At 31.7% G+C, this 17,007-nt stretch overlaps 1 protein-coding gene across 1 annotated transcript in view; it reads left to right on the top strand.

Moving 5' to 3' along the window:
• The window catches only part of LOC124365164 (inter-alpha-trypsin inhibitor heavy chain H4-like), a 71,587-nt gene that overhangs the window by 12,170 nt on the left and 42,410 nt on the right, over positions 1–17,007 (top strand). The window contains 5 exon segments of the mRNA XM_046821120.1: positions 4,062–4,231; positions 8,845–8,955; positions 12,073–12,211; positions 13,860–13,965; positions 15,292–15,452. Coding sequence (XP_046677076.1) covers positions 4,062–4,231; positions 8,845–8,955; positions 12,073–12,211; positions 13,860–13,965; positions 15,292–15,452 — 687 coding nt within the window.

Raw genomic sequence — 17,007 nt, 5'->3', positions numbered from 1 at the left:
TTATGGTTGAATTTGAATTTATGTAATGAATAAAAGGTTGAATTAAGTTTATTATTTAGAATATGTTTAAAGTAAAGCGACTAATTAGGTTGCGAAATCAAAACAGGGGGGATATTCTGTACCGTAAATTAGTTAATTAAATTTCATACAATGTAAATTTCGCAACCTAATCAGCCAGTATAATATAATATTATTTTACATCCAATGTTCCGGAACTAAATTATTGGGCGGAGTAACTACCTAATTGGCACGCGTATGAATTTTTTCTTCTAACCCTTTGTAGCAGCCCAACTACGTAACCGATCAGACCTCGCGCGCTTTGTCCGTAAGTAAAATTTATCTTTTCGTATTATTAAATTAGCCCTTTGATGCCAAACGTATAAAATGAATGTAACGTAAAGTAAAGATGTGAATAGTAAAGTAACTTACCCTTGAAGATCTTTTATTTGCTTGATGGAGATAGATAAAAGGTTGTGGCGTCGTCCTTATGGCGACGAGCACGTTGTTATAAATAGTAATTTGTATCATTAAATGGCTAATACCGTCGCGAATTTGTTTTAGGCGAGTTTACGTAGCTGATGTATCTCACGTGTTGTTTGAATAAATGGCTACCACTTCCCAACATCTACTCCTCTTCTAGAAGTAACCGTTCTTAGACTACAGCTTCAATGTCTCGTGCCAAGACGCCGATACCCGGGTTGTGAGTCTACCTATTGTGAAGGGAAGTGAAATATTATTGTTTTGTAAAGTAAAACGTCGTACGCATAATTCAATAGAACATTGGATATTTTAGGCCCACCTAGAAGATATACTTTTAGTTATTACATTCTAATTGGCAGCAACGTGGCAATACATATTTTTCATTTACCATCTAAAAAAGTGGTGCTTGTAAGTTTAGTAAATTAAATTGAACTTATAAGTAACCTTTGCATTTCTAGTATTTATTACTACGACCTCAGAAGTCACCACCCCCATGTGTTATCATCATACGGTACAATCATATGTTCAGAATATTCTAAAGCCACCGGGAAAATAGTTACTCCGGCGCAACTCTCAAAAATGCTGAACAACATGAAAACAAAAATAAAGAAAAAAACTGATAGAACAGCAACTGGAAACAAAAAAATTAAACTTAAAGACTGGGAGAAAGAGTTCTATCTGCTCCTTACAAAAGAAGAAAATCCTGTTTTTAAAAAGGTGCCGGGAGCTGCTTCAGTAGGAATTTGTGAAGGTGAATCTGCTAAAAACACAACCTCATCTAAACAGAAGGGAGCTGATAACATGGAAGTAGAACACCAGCCAAGTTGTTCAGTGATTACATCAAAGCAGCCTGTAGCTGTGAGAAAAGGAGCGAAAAGGCTGTCAATGCTAGAAACGGACGAAACAAGGGATATGTCCACTCCGCAATTACAGCGTGCAGTGTTGCTGCAACAAATGGAACTCCAAAAAATCCAGATAGAAAAAGAAAGAATATTGCTAAACAATTTGAAGAAGACTGTCAATGATGCTTCAACTGACACGGAAGACTTATTTTCTTTGTTTGATTAATAAATAATTTGTTGTAAGTTCCAAATCCTATCCCCCCATATAAAAAGAAAATAAATAAATAAAAAATAATAAAATTAAAAAACAAAAAAAAATTATATAAAAAAATAATAATTAAAACAAAAAAACTAGAAAAATCATGTGTGCCTGCGATCGTCGATTAAACAAGACATTTAGAAAACTGGAATCTTTTAGTTAATTTACCTGCAGAAGAGAACAAATTCCAGTTCTGGAAACGTCGTGTTTAATTTGTAATACTTAACGATGACAAATGTCCGGAATTTCCTTTTATTCCTTTCAGATCAACCATCGTCAACAATTAACTTTAAACATAGAATTAACCTGTAAATAGATCCTGATGTCACCTCCTTGACAATAAAACGTGACAAAAATACAGCCCACATTTTAATGTTTTAAGTTTTTTACACCTGAAAAAGAGGATGATTTCCATTCCTCGAAACGTAGTGTTATCATTTATTGTAACATTTAAAGATGGCAAATGTCCACAATCCTGTTATTCCTTCAAATCATCCATCGTCAATAACAAACTTTAAACAAAGAATACATACATATATATATATATATTTTTAATTTTTTATTTTTTTTATTTTTTTATAATACTTTAGAACAACATACATTTAACATAAGAGTACATCAATAATGCAAAATATTAACTTCAGATTTCACAAATATGCTCGATAAAATTAAAGTTAAGTATGAAATAATAACAGACGCCTAAACAAGCCTTAAAAATCAACTAAAAACAACCATCAATTACATTAATATATACATTTTGCAGCATAAAAAATGTCAAGTATTATTTAAAACAGAATTTGGATAATCTCTTGACGCTTTTCAACACCTCGAGTTTTTGTTACGGCATTTTCTATTTGTTCTTCCGCAGCTAACTCTTCTTGTTCTTCTTCAAGGGCAGGATTTTCTTCAAGCTGATAGTCAAGTTATCATTCAAATGTTTACTTATGTTATGTAGAACTGCACAGCTTACAATGAGTTTGGGAAATTTTTCCAGAGACATCCTCACACAGTTTGCTATTATAGGAAACCTTTTTTTAACTTGACCGAAAACTCTTTCAACAATAACTCTTTCTTGAGCGTGCAGCCGATTAAATTGTATTTCGTCTTGATTGCGAGGAGGTTTGAAGGGAGTAATAAGCCAAGGTGAAATGCCATACCCCGAGTCTCCCAACAGACAAGCAGCCCCATCATATCTGGCTATAACCTCTCTTACCTGGCTATTTCTTTAAATTCTCGAGTCTTGAACACTACCCGGCCATTCTGCACAGATGCTGGTGAATTGTTCGGTCGCATCACAAGTTGCCTGCACGTTTATACTCGGGTATCCTTTCCGGCACACATATTCATCACCAAACAATCTAGGTTTCAGAATTTCAATCTGTGTACAGTCAAGTGCACCAATAACCGAAGGCAGCCTAAAACGGGTCTGCCACAAGAGTTGAGCATCATTTATTTTTCTCACTGAATTCGGAAATTTAATCCAATGATGTGCTCGGTCAGTAATACAGTCCATAACATAGTGAAAGGTTTTACAAACCGTTGAGCGATCGACTCCGACATCTTCAGCCACTCCAATTTGAAATCCTGGATCAGCCACAGCGCGTAAAAAAATTTCCATTTTCCCCTTGGTGTCAAAGCCCCTCCTATTGTCTCATCACTTTCAGGCAGAAATTCAGCGGTCAAAAAATTAATGCTTTCATCCTCAAATCGTAAAAGTTGTTTGTCACTGACGTGCCGACGCTCACGATATAACTTACGTTCACGAACGTGCATGAACATCGCCATGATGCCGACTGAACTAAAACGAAGTCTGACCTACACCAGACTCCACAAAAACAGCAAGGTAGTAGTTGCTAGGTTTTATTCACATGAATCTGGAGCAAATACTACGGGGTCCGGAACTATGAAGCAAGTACTACCCTTTGGTAGCGCTTTCTTTTTTATTCACTTGAAACGAAGTAATTGCTTCAAAATCAGTGTAACGAAGCAAGTACTACTTTTTATTCACTTCACCCATTAAGTTATAGTTTAAAAACAAACCAATTTGGTTAAACAAAAATATACAGTCTAGTGATATTCTTTTTCTAGTTCAAAAAGATAATAAATATACTATGATTATCTTCTAAATTTTGAAGGTGTAGAGGTGTATTCAAAAATGTGATTTATGTAACTTAATTTTGATGGTTTTCTAGAAACTAATGTAATGTACAACTATGTAATTCAACAGACAAATAAGATTTATCTCACCTCACTTTATGGTTATTTATAAACTTATATATATTGCCACTATAATTATGATAAATTAGAGATTTTATTTTGAGTTTAAGATTATATGACCATTAAAAAAATTAGATTTCCATGTTACAACTTTTTAAACGAATTTGAGATTTAAAATTTTGAAGATTATATATTCAATAAACTATTCTTATCTTCAAATATGTATCTTCCAAACTATTTACTGATTAAATTTTGTGTTGTAGAAGCTGAAAGTGAAGCCGATCATCCGCTCATTGCATATCACATCAGATATCAAGTATCGTTATGCCACAACTCTGGTCTCCAGCAGGGTTGTCAACCCCTCAGATCAGGCTGGTGAAGCTGTCTTCTACGTCACCCTGCCTGAGTCAGCGTTCATCTCAGAGTTTCTCATGTGCGTATCAGTGGTGATGTAACAGCACTCAATATGTTTAAATAGTATGAAAATGTTATTAGATATCAGTGGTTAAATGTATAAGCATTAGTCCATCTTTAACTGTTGAATATAAGAAGTGTACTTTGTATTATTTTATTGTCCGGTGACACATATATTTCTGTTGTTATAAGGGTAGATGATCAATCAGCACATTGATCAATAATTGTTCTTTACTCTAAACTGGTTAGATAACGGTACAGCCGTTTAGCAGTCACATCATCTCCTACATTAAAGCAATTTAAATTTAAAATTAGTTAAGTGAGTGTGACAATGCTTTCACACATTGATGCTGCAATCTGTTTTTTTGTTTAATATTAATTTAAAAAGAATTTTGGATTGAATCCTCTAGTCTTGAACTAGTACCAAAAAATCAGCCATACGGTTTATCATAGATGATGAATGGTTTGCAAAGATATCAACACTGTCTATACTGTCAACTGAAATAATAATAATTGAAAAGTAATATTTTAAGAGCTTGCTCTGTGAATTTGCTCTCTTTATCAAGTGACAAAAACCGAAAGCAAGGTTATATATAGAAGAAGACTACCAATCAAGAATGATTGCCTGTACGTGCAAGGCAAGTGAAGCAGCAGTATAGAGAAGTTTTATGTCAAATGCACTGTCAAAGTAAATAAAACACCTAAGTGATGTGAACACATGATCATTAACCCTATAAGTGGCAAGCGCCGTCTGAGACGTATGATTCACGTCGCCGCGAAGTGGCAAGCGCCGTCACAGCCGTTGCTTCACATTTAAGGCTGTTGCTCCGCAACCATCCATTATTTTTAGGCCTAGTTTGAACTATCATATTCTCCATGACATTTCCTATATATACCGGTATCATATAGTATAGTGTGTATTCATGTTACTAATGTTTGCTGGCCTAAATGAATCCAACAGTTTTCGTTTGACCTGGCGGCAGACGAGAGAACAGCTGTCTACTCGTCTCGTCACTGTTTTGTTTGGCGACTTTGCGTACTGTTATTGTCAGTATATTATTGTTTATCGCGTTGTTTGTGTTACCAGTAAATGTTTAGGTTATTCGTTTGTCATGGAAAATGTTGGGGTACTTTGGGATTATACCGACCACACTAGTATGAGGAACACAAACATATAAATTTATAGAAAAAAACATTATAGAACGAAAAAGCAACTCTTCAATTACAAACTTACAACGATTATTAATTGTGAATGGGTTTCCTGTGACGCCCAGAATGCAGCAATATCAAGGATGAGTGAGTGTAGTGGATTTCCACCTTCAGCCGCAACTCCCGACTGCCACGAATATTTTAGATTTAGGCAACTAGTCACGATCTTGTAAAAAAACTAATGGTCCCCTCTTCGCTCCTGGGTAAATCCCAAATTCTCATAGTGTCACCCATCACTAATCTATTACACACACAGTAAAACACGAAAGTACAAGAATGCGGCGCACCAGCTGAACGGGCGGCGAGATTCTGTAATCACGTTATCTACTAGACCGCTCGACTTTGACCTCTGTCTGAGGATGGGGAGGGTTTGCGATAAGACAATTCCTGTTTTATATTTACGAAATATACTGTGCTATGACAAACTAAGCCACTATTATAGGCCCTACACTACTGGGAGGAAAAGACAAGCCCTAGTGACTAGTGACTCTAGTGACTCGGAGTAAAAAAAAAAGAAAAAAAAAAACAGTTTTGAGAGAACATTGATTTAGTTTTTTCCATTCTAACTCTTTTGTTCTTGTAAATAGAAAAAAATGCATAGGTAGTAATTTGTTTAGAATAAAATTGTGTATATTCTGTGAATATGACATTATTTTGTAGCTCCAGTAGTTTCAAAGTGACGGACAGTAGAACTTAAAAATTATTTTTTCTAAAATAAAATCTTTACACACCTACAATGATATTCATCTGAAAATAAAAATAAGGAACCAAATATCATATTTATTCTTATTCTATAGTTCATAAGGAAAACAAAAATATATAATGTTGCTAGGTTATTACTTATACAATATTTTCTAAAAATAAGTTTAACGATCACGGCAATTTACCCGAAAACGGCCTGCCACTGAGACCACAAATGACCGCCACTTAAAGGGTTAAAGGGACAACTGGCAGGAAAGCTGGGCTACAACAGTGTGTATGAAATAATAGAGAACTCATTAAAGCATGAGGGAATGTACTGAGATTGTTCCTTGATCTCCAAAATATTTTATAAGTCTGGGGCTTGTTTGCTAGTCGTGTCCTTGCTAATACTCTATGTATGGTTCCTAGTTAACACTCGAACTGATGGTGTCTTCTGCTGTACTGGCGTGCTTTATTCAGCGGTTTCTAAGCTTAACACGTTTGCTGCTAAAAATCCCTATATTATAGAGTTCCCTATATGCTGAAATTTTTAGAATATATTTTTACTTACTTTTGGATGAAATATGATAGAAATATAAGAAAATTACTCATAAATCACAAAAGCTATCACTCTCTACCATTTTGGGAATGTGGTAACTGTGGTTACCGCTAGCTCCTGAGGACAGTCTTCCTTGCCAGCTGGTAACTCTAGTTTACCGCCCGCACTAGGGAACGCACTTTTATGGCAGTGGGAATATTCCAAAAGAATACATTGTAGCTAAGTAAATTATATTTTATTCGTTTTAGACACATATAAACAATATATATACGTAAATGTGAAAACCAAAATGAATGTAAAAGTTTATAAAAATGTGAAAAAGTTTCTATAAATCTCCGCTAACTCACTCAAATTCAGTTATTATTTACAAATATTTGGTATAAAATATTTAAATGTTTACTTGAAATGATACAAAAAATACTGTATTACATAAGTTTATAAAAATGTATTCCAATCCCATTGTGAGCGCTCCATTGGCGTGGGTTGGTCTCGTAATCGTGATCCTCAACTTTCGAGTCCGTCTGGTACTCCACATCGTCCATGTTGTCATCCTTGTCGTTTGAACTCAATACTGTTGTATGCTTTGAACTTGGTTATTGTACACCACTTGATCCCGGGGGAAGATGAATTGTGTTGCACAACCACTTACTACTATAAAAACTTTTAAAATAATAAAAAAGTCTAATGTGAAAACGAAGTGCATAAAAATGCGGGAAAAGTACCTTCCGAGGAGCAAGAAATACATCGTTGTGATAGCTCGAGTGCTGGCCCCACACTGACCTCATTTCAGAACAAAGGCTCTGTGGTAACCACAGTAGCAGTGGTAACCAGAGTTACCGCCCACAGTGAACGTGTTAAACTGTTATATACCTCTGAAAATTCAACATTATACAAGTACATACTGTTTTCATAATATTTCAAGGAATACTAATAAATTATTTTTATAATTACTTTCTTACTAAAAGAATTTGTTGTGTTTGAAAGTGCTTGATAACTATCTTTTTAAATTTTGTATAATTGTCCCTATCTATTACTTACTACTACAATAAAAGTAGGATTAGTTTAGGCTATCATAAATATATTACTAGTAGTACCAGAGTTAAAAATAACCTTTACGAGCGAGCGCTTACATGGTCTGAGCTTGAATTTGGGTACTATCTCGAGGGATGTTTTTCTTTTATCACCAGAAGTGCAGGGTGCCGGCAAAGGCGCCATCAAAGCCCGCTTTGATGGCCAGGGGTATTTGTGATCGGTATCTTCCTGACCTTAGATCGCATGCAGATCGTTCTACTTTTATGATGTCAGATCATATTGGACAGTCTGGAATGTGATCTGAGGTGGGGAAGGTACTGATCAGAAATATCTAAAAATTAATAATAAAACAAAACATAAACTATAAATAAAGCAATTATGCAGATATCAAAACAATAACAGCAGACTTAACTAATTGGATGGTCTGCTGGAAACAGTTAATCACACAAGGGGTTCTTTCTGAGTATACTAAAAGGAATAAAGTTTGATTTATTTAGTAATAATATACTTCAATCGAAAGGTTGATTGTTTAGCCGTTGATTTCTAATGGGTTTTGAACCAAAACATTGAAAAAAGTTGATTTCTGAAACATCTATGTACTACAGCAGTGCCAGTACAGGAGTGGCCAAACCATTGTATGTATGGCACTTATCAGTTAGAGCATTGATTGTGTTGTATGATTCTTGCTAACATAGCCATATCTCAACAGATGGTTGGTCTGCTTCTTTAATGCATGAGTAATTTTAGATTTTAACCCTTTTTCACTGTGTCTAGTTTTTTTATTCATTCATTAATATTAATGGTTTTTTAGACATGCTTCTTACTTCTACAGAATTCTTAATGTAAACTTACATTCGCCAGTTAGTGCATTCATATAATTAAAAACTTTATGGAGGTAATAAAAATATCTTCTGATTTATACTATATATTCTAAAATATATTCTAAATATATTCTACTATATCAAAAGCTCAGTATAGAAAATGGTCCAATAATTTTAGTTAAAGTAGGTCTGCTGTTTATTTGATCCTATTTAGGATAACAACTAATTTATTATATCGTGTTTTTGTTGTTTATTGAACACTACTGTATTTGTACTGAAGGCATTTAGATGTTTTTTTTTATCATGTAAATATTTTCTGTTATTTTGCAGGGAAGTCAAGGACAAAGTGTACAAGGCCTATGTGAAGGAGAAGGAGGAAGCCAAAGCTGTATATGACCAGGCCGTTCAAGCAGGCCAGTTTGCAGGACATGTAGCTCTGGAGTAAGTTTATTTATACAGCTATAAACAGAAAGTAAGCTCAGTTTTAGTTGTAAGAACATTCTACAGGGTGTCCCAAGAGTAACCTGACGAACTTCTCAGGTGCTTTCCTCTAATAAAAAAAGTTTATATAAAAATATTTCTGGAAAAGCTTTTTTAGTTTGCTACGGCTAGCGAAAATTTTGCCTGATTTTCTATCAAAGGGAATAAAGAGAAACTGATGTTTTGATGGTGTAAAAATAGTTGTTAAATTTATTGGATTTTATGTAAAATAAACTGAAAAATTGAGTAAAATATGTTCCAGACCTGTAAGACTACCCATTTCTGAGATATTAGAAAAATATGCAAAATTTGGTCTCGAAAAACGCTTAGTTTAGATTTGAAGTACGTTAATTTAATTAAATGTGTAATAAACACACAAACTTTATAACCAAAACTTTATAGATAATGTAATTTTGAAGATAATGATGTAAAATAGGCCAATAATAAACAAACTCAAAGTTAAAAAAAACTAATATTTAACTAAATCAACACATATGAACAAGTAAGACAGAAAATCCAACATCTATTTATTAAATGAACGGTCTATACAAGTATATACAAGTTGCTTCAAAACGACCCCAAAAGTAATAAGGAGATTTAAATCAAGGGATCTAGGAGGCCAATAATTTGTCCACCTGGACTGATCTATCTGGCTAGAAAACATCTGCAAGTGCTCTCTAACGTTTTGTAAATAATGTACTGGTGCGCCAACATGTTAGAATATCATTTGATGTCTTTTTTCAAGTAGCACATCTTCAAGTAGAACTGGTAGTTGACTCTAAAAGTCTTTATACACAAGACCAGTAAGGCTGTTTTAAGAAACAAATGGGCCAATTAACTGGTTCCCAATTCTACCACACCATACATTTATCAAAAATCTAATTTAAAAGTTTTACTCTACAAATGCTTTTGGATTTTCAATTGACCACTGGAGATTGTTTCAAATTTAGAATTCTGTATCTTGCAAACATCGATTCGTCCATGAATAAAAAAACAACTTACATTATTTCGATTTTCTAACACCAATCGACAAAATTGTAATCTTAATGCACTATTACCTGGATAAAGATTTTGAACTCTTTGTAAATTATATGGGTAAAAGTTGTTTTCTTTCAATGTTCACCAAGCTGTATTATGAGATATGTTAAATCCATTTGAAAGTCAGAGAGTGCTAAGTTGAGGACTGCGTTGTAACATGTCAATGATATTATCTTGTTCGACTAGGCTGTATCCAGATCCATTTGTTCGTAGGTTATTGAAAACTGATGCAAATTTGACATGAGTAGGTGGTATTCTATTCGGAAATCACCTTTCATATTCACGATTAGCTGCACGACTATTTCCATTAACTATAACATAGATGAAAACAATATCTGCGTACTCTTGATTTGAAAATGTAAATGGCATCTTGTTGTTAAAAAACACAAAAAATTACAAATATTACAATAATACACATACACTGCACACACCAAATATGATGGACGAGTCACTGCAACAGCTAAATTGTTGGACAGCTGTACAATAATAACTTGTATTGTATATATTGTATTGTATTGTTTGTAGCAGTGTTGTACTCTCTTGATAAAAAAAAACTAAAATCATTTCAATTGACGCTGTATTTTTAAAATCTTGTTTCTCAACCTACAATTTTTTATACTGAACATTTTTTGTAACTTTTACTTCACTGGAAAAAAACATCATTATGTTTTGTTTTTACAAAGAACGTTCATTTAATAAACAGATATTGCATTTTCTGTCTTATTCTTTGTATGTCTTGATGTAATTAAACATTAATTTTTTAAACTTACAGTTTTTTTATTATTGGCATATTTTATATCATTCTCTTAAGAATTACATTATCTATAAATTTTGCGTGTTTATAACCCATTTAATGAAGTTAATGTACTTCAAATAATTTTCTTAACACACTACTAAATTAGAAATATATTAAAGAGCAAATAAAATAGACAAGTCCATTCTTTTCTTGAGAACATAAGAGGATCTCTCCAATTGTATGTTGGATGACCAGATTTTTAGGAAAATTATTAATATCCGTTGGAATAGTAGAAACATTACTTCTACACATTTTATCTGGACTTAAATGTAATTAGTGGAACTAGATTTCTTCACTCAGTGCTCAGGACATGCTCTATGTGTGCATGCATAACTTATTAATTTTGAATAGCTACCATTTTCGTAATGGTCATGTACAATTCGTTTTTTTCCATATCAATATCATTGTCTCATTAATATTTCAAAACATTGCATAACCCATATAAACTCAACACCTAGTGGATTTTACAAATTGCTGGCAAATTTCTGCAATTGCTGGCAATGGAACTACTATGGGCACTTATAAATTAAGAACCAGCTGTACTGGTGGCCATCTCAATTGCAGCTTCAGAACAATATTAAACTTCAAACACTTTTACAACTTTATTTTTAAACGTAGAATAATGGTAGATGTCTTGTTGTACAGCTAAAGTTATTGTGCTTCAAACTCTAATTAACTTTCTTAAAATTTTTATTGGTTATTTACGAAAAATTATTTATATTTCTTTGTTTAAACATGGTTTGTACACTTTACAAGAAAAACAAAAAGGTTTAGGATGCATATTCATTGTATCTAAAATGTCTCGTTTCCCATAATTCTATCACAAAAAATAATGGTATGACAATTTTTTAATTTTAACATGGTTCTTAAGCGGTAAAACTCTGGGTTGTTTCTCCACAGCTGGCTCTTAAAGTGACAGAGTAATAGCATAATTCAACTCCACAGACTATATTTAAGACCTTTTTACTCCTTTGGCATTCAGCATATTGTCGTATCGCCAGCACTATTTATTTGGTGAAGATAGATGTGTATTGAATTGAAGCATTATATTCAAATACTTTATATGTATTGTGCATGCAGAAAAACAGCCAAGTAGAGTTTTATCAAATTATTGAGTTAATGGCTGTGCTAAAACTGAAGTTTTTAAAGAGTGAAATTTTTATTCTTGTTTTCCATCACCCATTTTCTATTTATATCTATTACAAGAAGTCTTTAAAAATACATTACTGAATTATTGTTTGCAGTGCCAGAGACTCAAACCAATTTTCGGTGTCTGTGAATATCGAAGCTCATGGAAAAGTAACTTTCAACCTGACCTATGAACAGCTGTTGTCCAGAAATCTGGGAGTTTATACAAACACTATTAACATCAACCCTTCACAGGTATTAACCGTTAATTTTCTATACTAGAGGTAGACTCATTTTTTCCCATGAAAAGCCGAACATGTGGTTTGTTCTTTTATAATTTGTAATAAACATTAGAATAAAAGATCTTTATGGTTTATTTTAAGATTGATATTTTTAGTCATGTTGTACATAATAAAGTAATTATTAATACTAGTTATGAATTTGCACAACCTCCGTGGGAGGGGGAGGGGACCCGGACCCTTCCCTATCATGGGAATGAATTGGAAATGACTTTTTTATGAGGTGTATTAGGTACTAGGTAGAATACGAGTAATTATTATTTTATTTAATATGCGCAATAGACAATTTATTTAATAATTTAAATAATACTTATTTATTTGGAATTATTTTATAACTTACATTAGTATAGACTTTATAGTGAATTACAATAGGAGGATAGACAAACAAGTATACAGAATAGAAATTTTACACCTCCTCCAGCAGGCAAAATAGAAATTTTGTCAGCTTACTGAATTATAATAGGCTTTAATGACGCTCAGCCAAATCCCATAGTTTAACATGAACCATCATAAAATTCATTCTTGCCTATGTAGTAATGATGTTTCATGTAAAATTTAAAGTTTACAAATAAAATCTTTCTTGAGATATCTTGCCACATGATACATTCACATTATGGTGCATTAAGTTAGGTTTCATTGCAGTGTTCAAATAATAAAAGTTCTGGTAAGCTATGGATGGTACTGCAACACAAGAGTGCATTGAAATCAAATCTTATCACTAAATTTTAACATTGATTTTTCACTTAATTTTACTTGTTTTACTCTATACATAAAAATGTCACATATTAACATAGTTTACAAAATTATTTATTGTACTATTTTTTCATTGTCATCATGGAAACCCATAACACCAATATAAACATATTCGCTAATACTCAACCAAATCCTATGGAGTGACATACACTAACATTGAACTCAGTTCTGCTTGATAATAGAATTGAAGCTTCATGCAAAACTTCCATAGATTTGTTTTTTTGAGATATTTTGCAGGCCAAATGAAATTTTTCCAGCCCCTCGGGTGATAGGCTTTGCTAAAACTCTGTCAATTAAATTTGCTTATCGATTTATTTTACTTTATTCATCAAAATTATGTGTATACTATTTTAATTAGTATTACAAGTAATTTTCTTTTTAACCGCCACCTTTCAACCCGGCATGGCTTTAACCAGTATCTGTTTTCAAAAACATTGACATCCTTTTATCTGGCCAGTGTTTAATAAAAAATTGTTTTAACTAGTCATGATCGTCTGAAAATAAACAACTATTATGTTTCAAGTAAACACTATAACTCATACGGACCTGTTGTAATGTGAATGCTTTTGACTTATTCCTGTACAGTCTTGAATTATTTTTAATTGTCTGCAGTCTGTGTTGTTTTTTTACACTGCAGCATTGGTTTATTTGGCCAGATCGATACCTGGTTGGGCATTATTGTTATTTTAAATAGTGATAAATGCAAATTATTTATTGTATTTTAAATTTATAATATTGTCTGTTTTTATTTTAGACAAATAATTGTAATACTCCATTAGCATAACAGTTAAAATCAATATCAATAATAATTGAAAAGTAATTTTGTAATATTCCTAAATTATTTTTTTCAGATCGTAGAGGACATGTCTGTAACAGTTAACATTGAAGAGCCGACAGCTATCAAGGACTTGGAAGTGCCTGAACTTCAAATTTCCAACGAAGTTGTGGTCGATAAACGTAAGGTTTTTGCTGTACCATTAAAATGCAGTAATTAATAAAAGTTATAAAATTGACTAACCATTAAAACTCAAGACTTTGTTGCAAAATAATTGAATTTTCCACGACAGAGTTTCCACATTGAATTACTACATTGCATATTGCATAAAGTGGTATTGTAAACATTTTGTGGCAGTTCCTTTTTTTAAAAAACCAATGTAATATATGTAGAATACAAAAATATTTTGATTTACAGAGAAAAATAATTCTAATTAAATTTGTATTAAAGCAATGTATATTATTTTCAATAAGTTGTATATTTTACTTCAGTTTCAGAGAACAGTACAAAAATAACAACAATTGAAATAATGGATATTGCTAAAAGTGAAAATATTTGAAAGCATAAATAAACTTAGACATTAACTCTTTGGGTACTAATGTTTCCTATTAGTAAAATACATAAGCGCCTGCAACTGTTGAAAAATACTTATGTCCTGATATCAAGACGTTCCAAATTTTATTTTTTTTTTTACTTTTCCTTATTACTTAATATTTTGTGCATTTTTATTATTAATTTTAGTTTTGGCAATTGTTGTTTAAAAATGCTATGTTTACTGTTAAAAATGTATCTATTTACGATTAAAAATATTATCATTAAGATAATTTTTACCAAAAAATAAGAGAGTTACAGACAAAAAGTGTTAAACAGTGCACAACAGCCCAAAAAGAGCCCAATATTATTTGATAATCCCTGGGTAAAAGTTGTTGGTACCTGAGCTAAACAACTGCCTGTTTACGTTCACTGCTAAATGGTACCAGTGGCTTCTATTCGAGTGTATGTATGTATTATTTAGTTCCGGTATACAATGATAAAGAAATAGACTCAGTGTGTTGCTCATTCATTTTGTATCATTTCTAACGTGTAGGGAGGTTTTGACATGGTATGGAGTGTGATTTTCTGTTTCACCTGTTTATGTAATTTGACTTATTCTGAGATTACTTAAGGTTTTTAATCAAGAAAATAAATGACTTGGATATTTAAAAATATTTATATCTAATACTATACAACAAATATTTTCTTAGTTTTTAAGGTTTCTTACTTTCTTAGTTATTTGTTTGCGTCAAAAACTTAATTAATGATAAAATATGATAAAAATTTTATGGTTTGTTTTAATAATGCTTCCAAACATTTTAATCTTTATACTTGCAAATGAACATATTTATGCTGATACAATTCTATGTTACTACATAAAACTCTATTTTATACTTTAATATAATATTGTAATTTTGTTAACATTGCCTACTTTTTTAAATGCTTATTTCATGTTGCCAATTTTTGTTTTCTAGCAAACTCCCTTGCAAAAATAGAAGAAAAGAGTCCTACCCACAAAGTAGTTGTCTGGGCGCCAACTCCAGAAGAACAGAAAAGTCAAAACGCCACAGGACTCAGTGGTCAGTTTGTTGTCAAGTATGATGTGGACCGAGAAAGCAACCCGCAGCAAATATTGGTTAGTAATGTATAGTTTTTTAAACACTTTCTAATGGTTTGGTATCTGATTATAAATTTTTGAATTTTTATTACAATTAACAGTAACATGTTAAAGACTTTAAAATATTGAAATCATTGTTGTCATAAATTTATCTTCTAATAGATAATGCAGATTTAAAAACATTTTATTAAAATTTTTTATTGTAAATTATTAAATTTAAGTTGTAGTAAAACAATGATTAACTATCCTTAGATTTTGTAATTCTTTTTGACACTTTTAATGCTGATGTTCTTACACTACAGACAGAATTTAGCCTAAAAACTACTGATGCCTGTATAACATCGATAATTACCAATTAATTACTTGAACCTTATCAAAGAACCCCCTTATTAAGGGGAGGGAATCCCTAGTGCGGACGCTCATATTTATTTGCTTGACTGGCTGTGGACTGTAATAAAAGCTTTGAAATTCGATAGGACGAATTTAAGAAAGAATTGTTGCTGAATCAAAACAAGGACTCTTTGATTGTCTTTGATTTGATAGTCTATGCCATGAAGTTGAATAACAAGCAAACAGCTTATGTTTCTTTATGTTAATTTTTTAGTGCTGTTGTTTTGTGTTTACATTATATTTATTTATTCCTTCAAATGAATGTTAGTTGTACATTTATAAAATGTAATAAGTCTCCTATTAGTGAAAATATGTTATTAAACAACCTGATTTTTAGTATTATTTGTATTGACAATGACAATCTCAGTGACGTATTTCTTAAAAAGATTTCATCTGAAGATTTTTAACTTTACTGACTAGCTAATTATAAATTACTCAACATATTTTCCATCAAATACTTTGCAAAACTATAAGGTTTTTCTAGTTGAAGCCATTAAAAGTAATTTTAGTATTATTGTGGTAAAATAGTTGACTTTTCTTTTACAATTGTGTTATATCTGGTACCTTTTGATATTTAAAAACCTTCTCTATCTCATCTAATAAACTTGATAAGCCTGATAAGCCTATATTTTTGGTTCCCTATACTTACAAATAAGTATAGAAATAATAGGTAGCCATTTCACTAGACAAGATTTTTTGACCACTGACCAGAGAAGTATGTAAAGTTATATATATATATATATATATATATATATATATATATATATATATATATAAATTTATTTATTTATTTATTTATTTATAAGGTTTCATCTTTATATTTTGGTAAAGACTAATATGTTTTGTTATCCAAAATGTTTTTTTATTATTTTTATGAAAAAGAAAGAAAATAAAAAAATATAGTAAAAACTTGTGTTAAAAAATGGCAAATGGTTGGTGGTAAAAGAGTAAAAATTAGAGTAAACAGTAAGAGTAAAAATACATTATGTATAGTGGGAAAACATGTGAAGTGCATTCTTTGATTAGGTTTTGATTTGTAGAAAACCACAAATCGATTGAAATTTATCACCAAGTTTGTTAGTGTACAGCAATTTCCCACTAAAAAATAGTTTTCTGTTATAAGCAACTATTCTCTAATATTATGTCAGGATATGCTATTCTTTGTAGAACCATATTTTTAAGG

Source organism: Homalodisca vitripennis, chromosome 1 (genome assembly GCF_021130785.1).
Source record: "Homalodisca vitripennis isolate AUS2020 chromosome 1, UT_GWSS_2.1, whole genome shotgun sequence".
Lineage (NCBI taxonomy): Eukaryota > Metazoa > Arthropoda > Insecta > Hemiptera > Cicadellidae > Homalodisca > Homalodisca vitripennis.
Note: the sequence above shows the minus strand (reverse complement) of the source record. Positions and strands in the feature narration are given on the sequence as shown.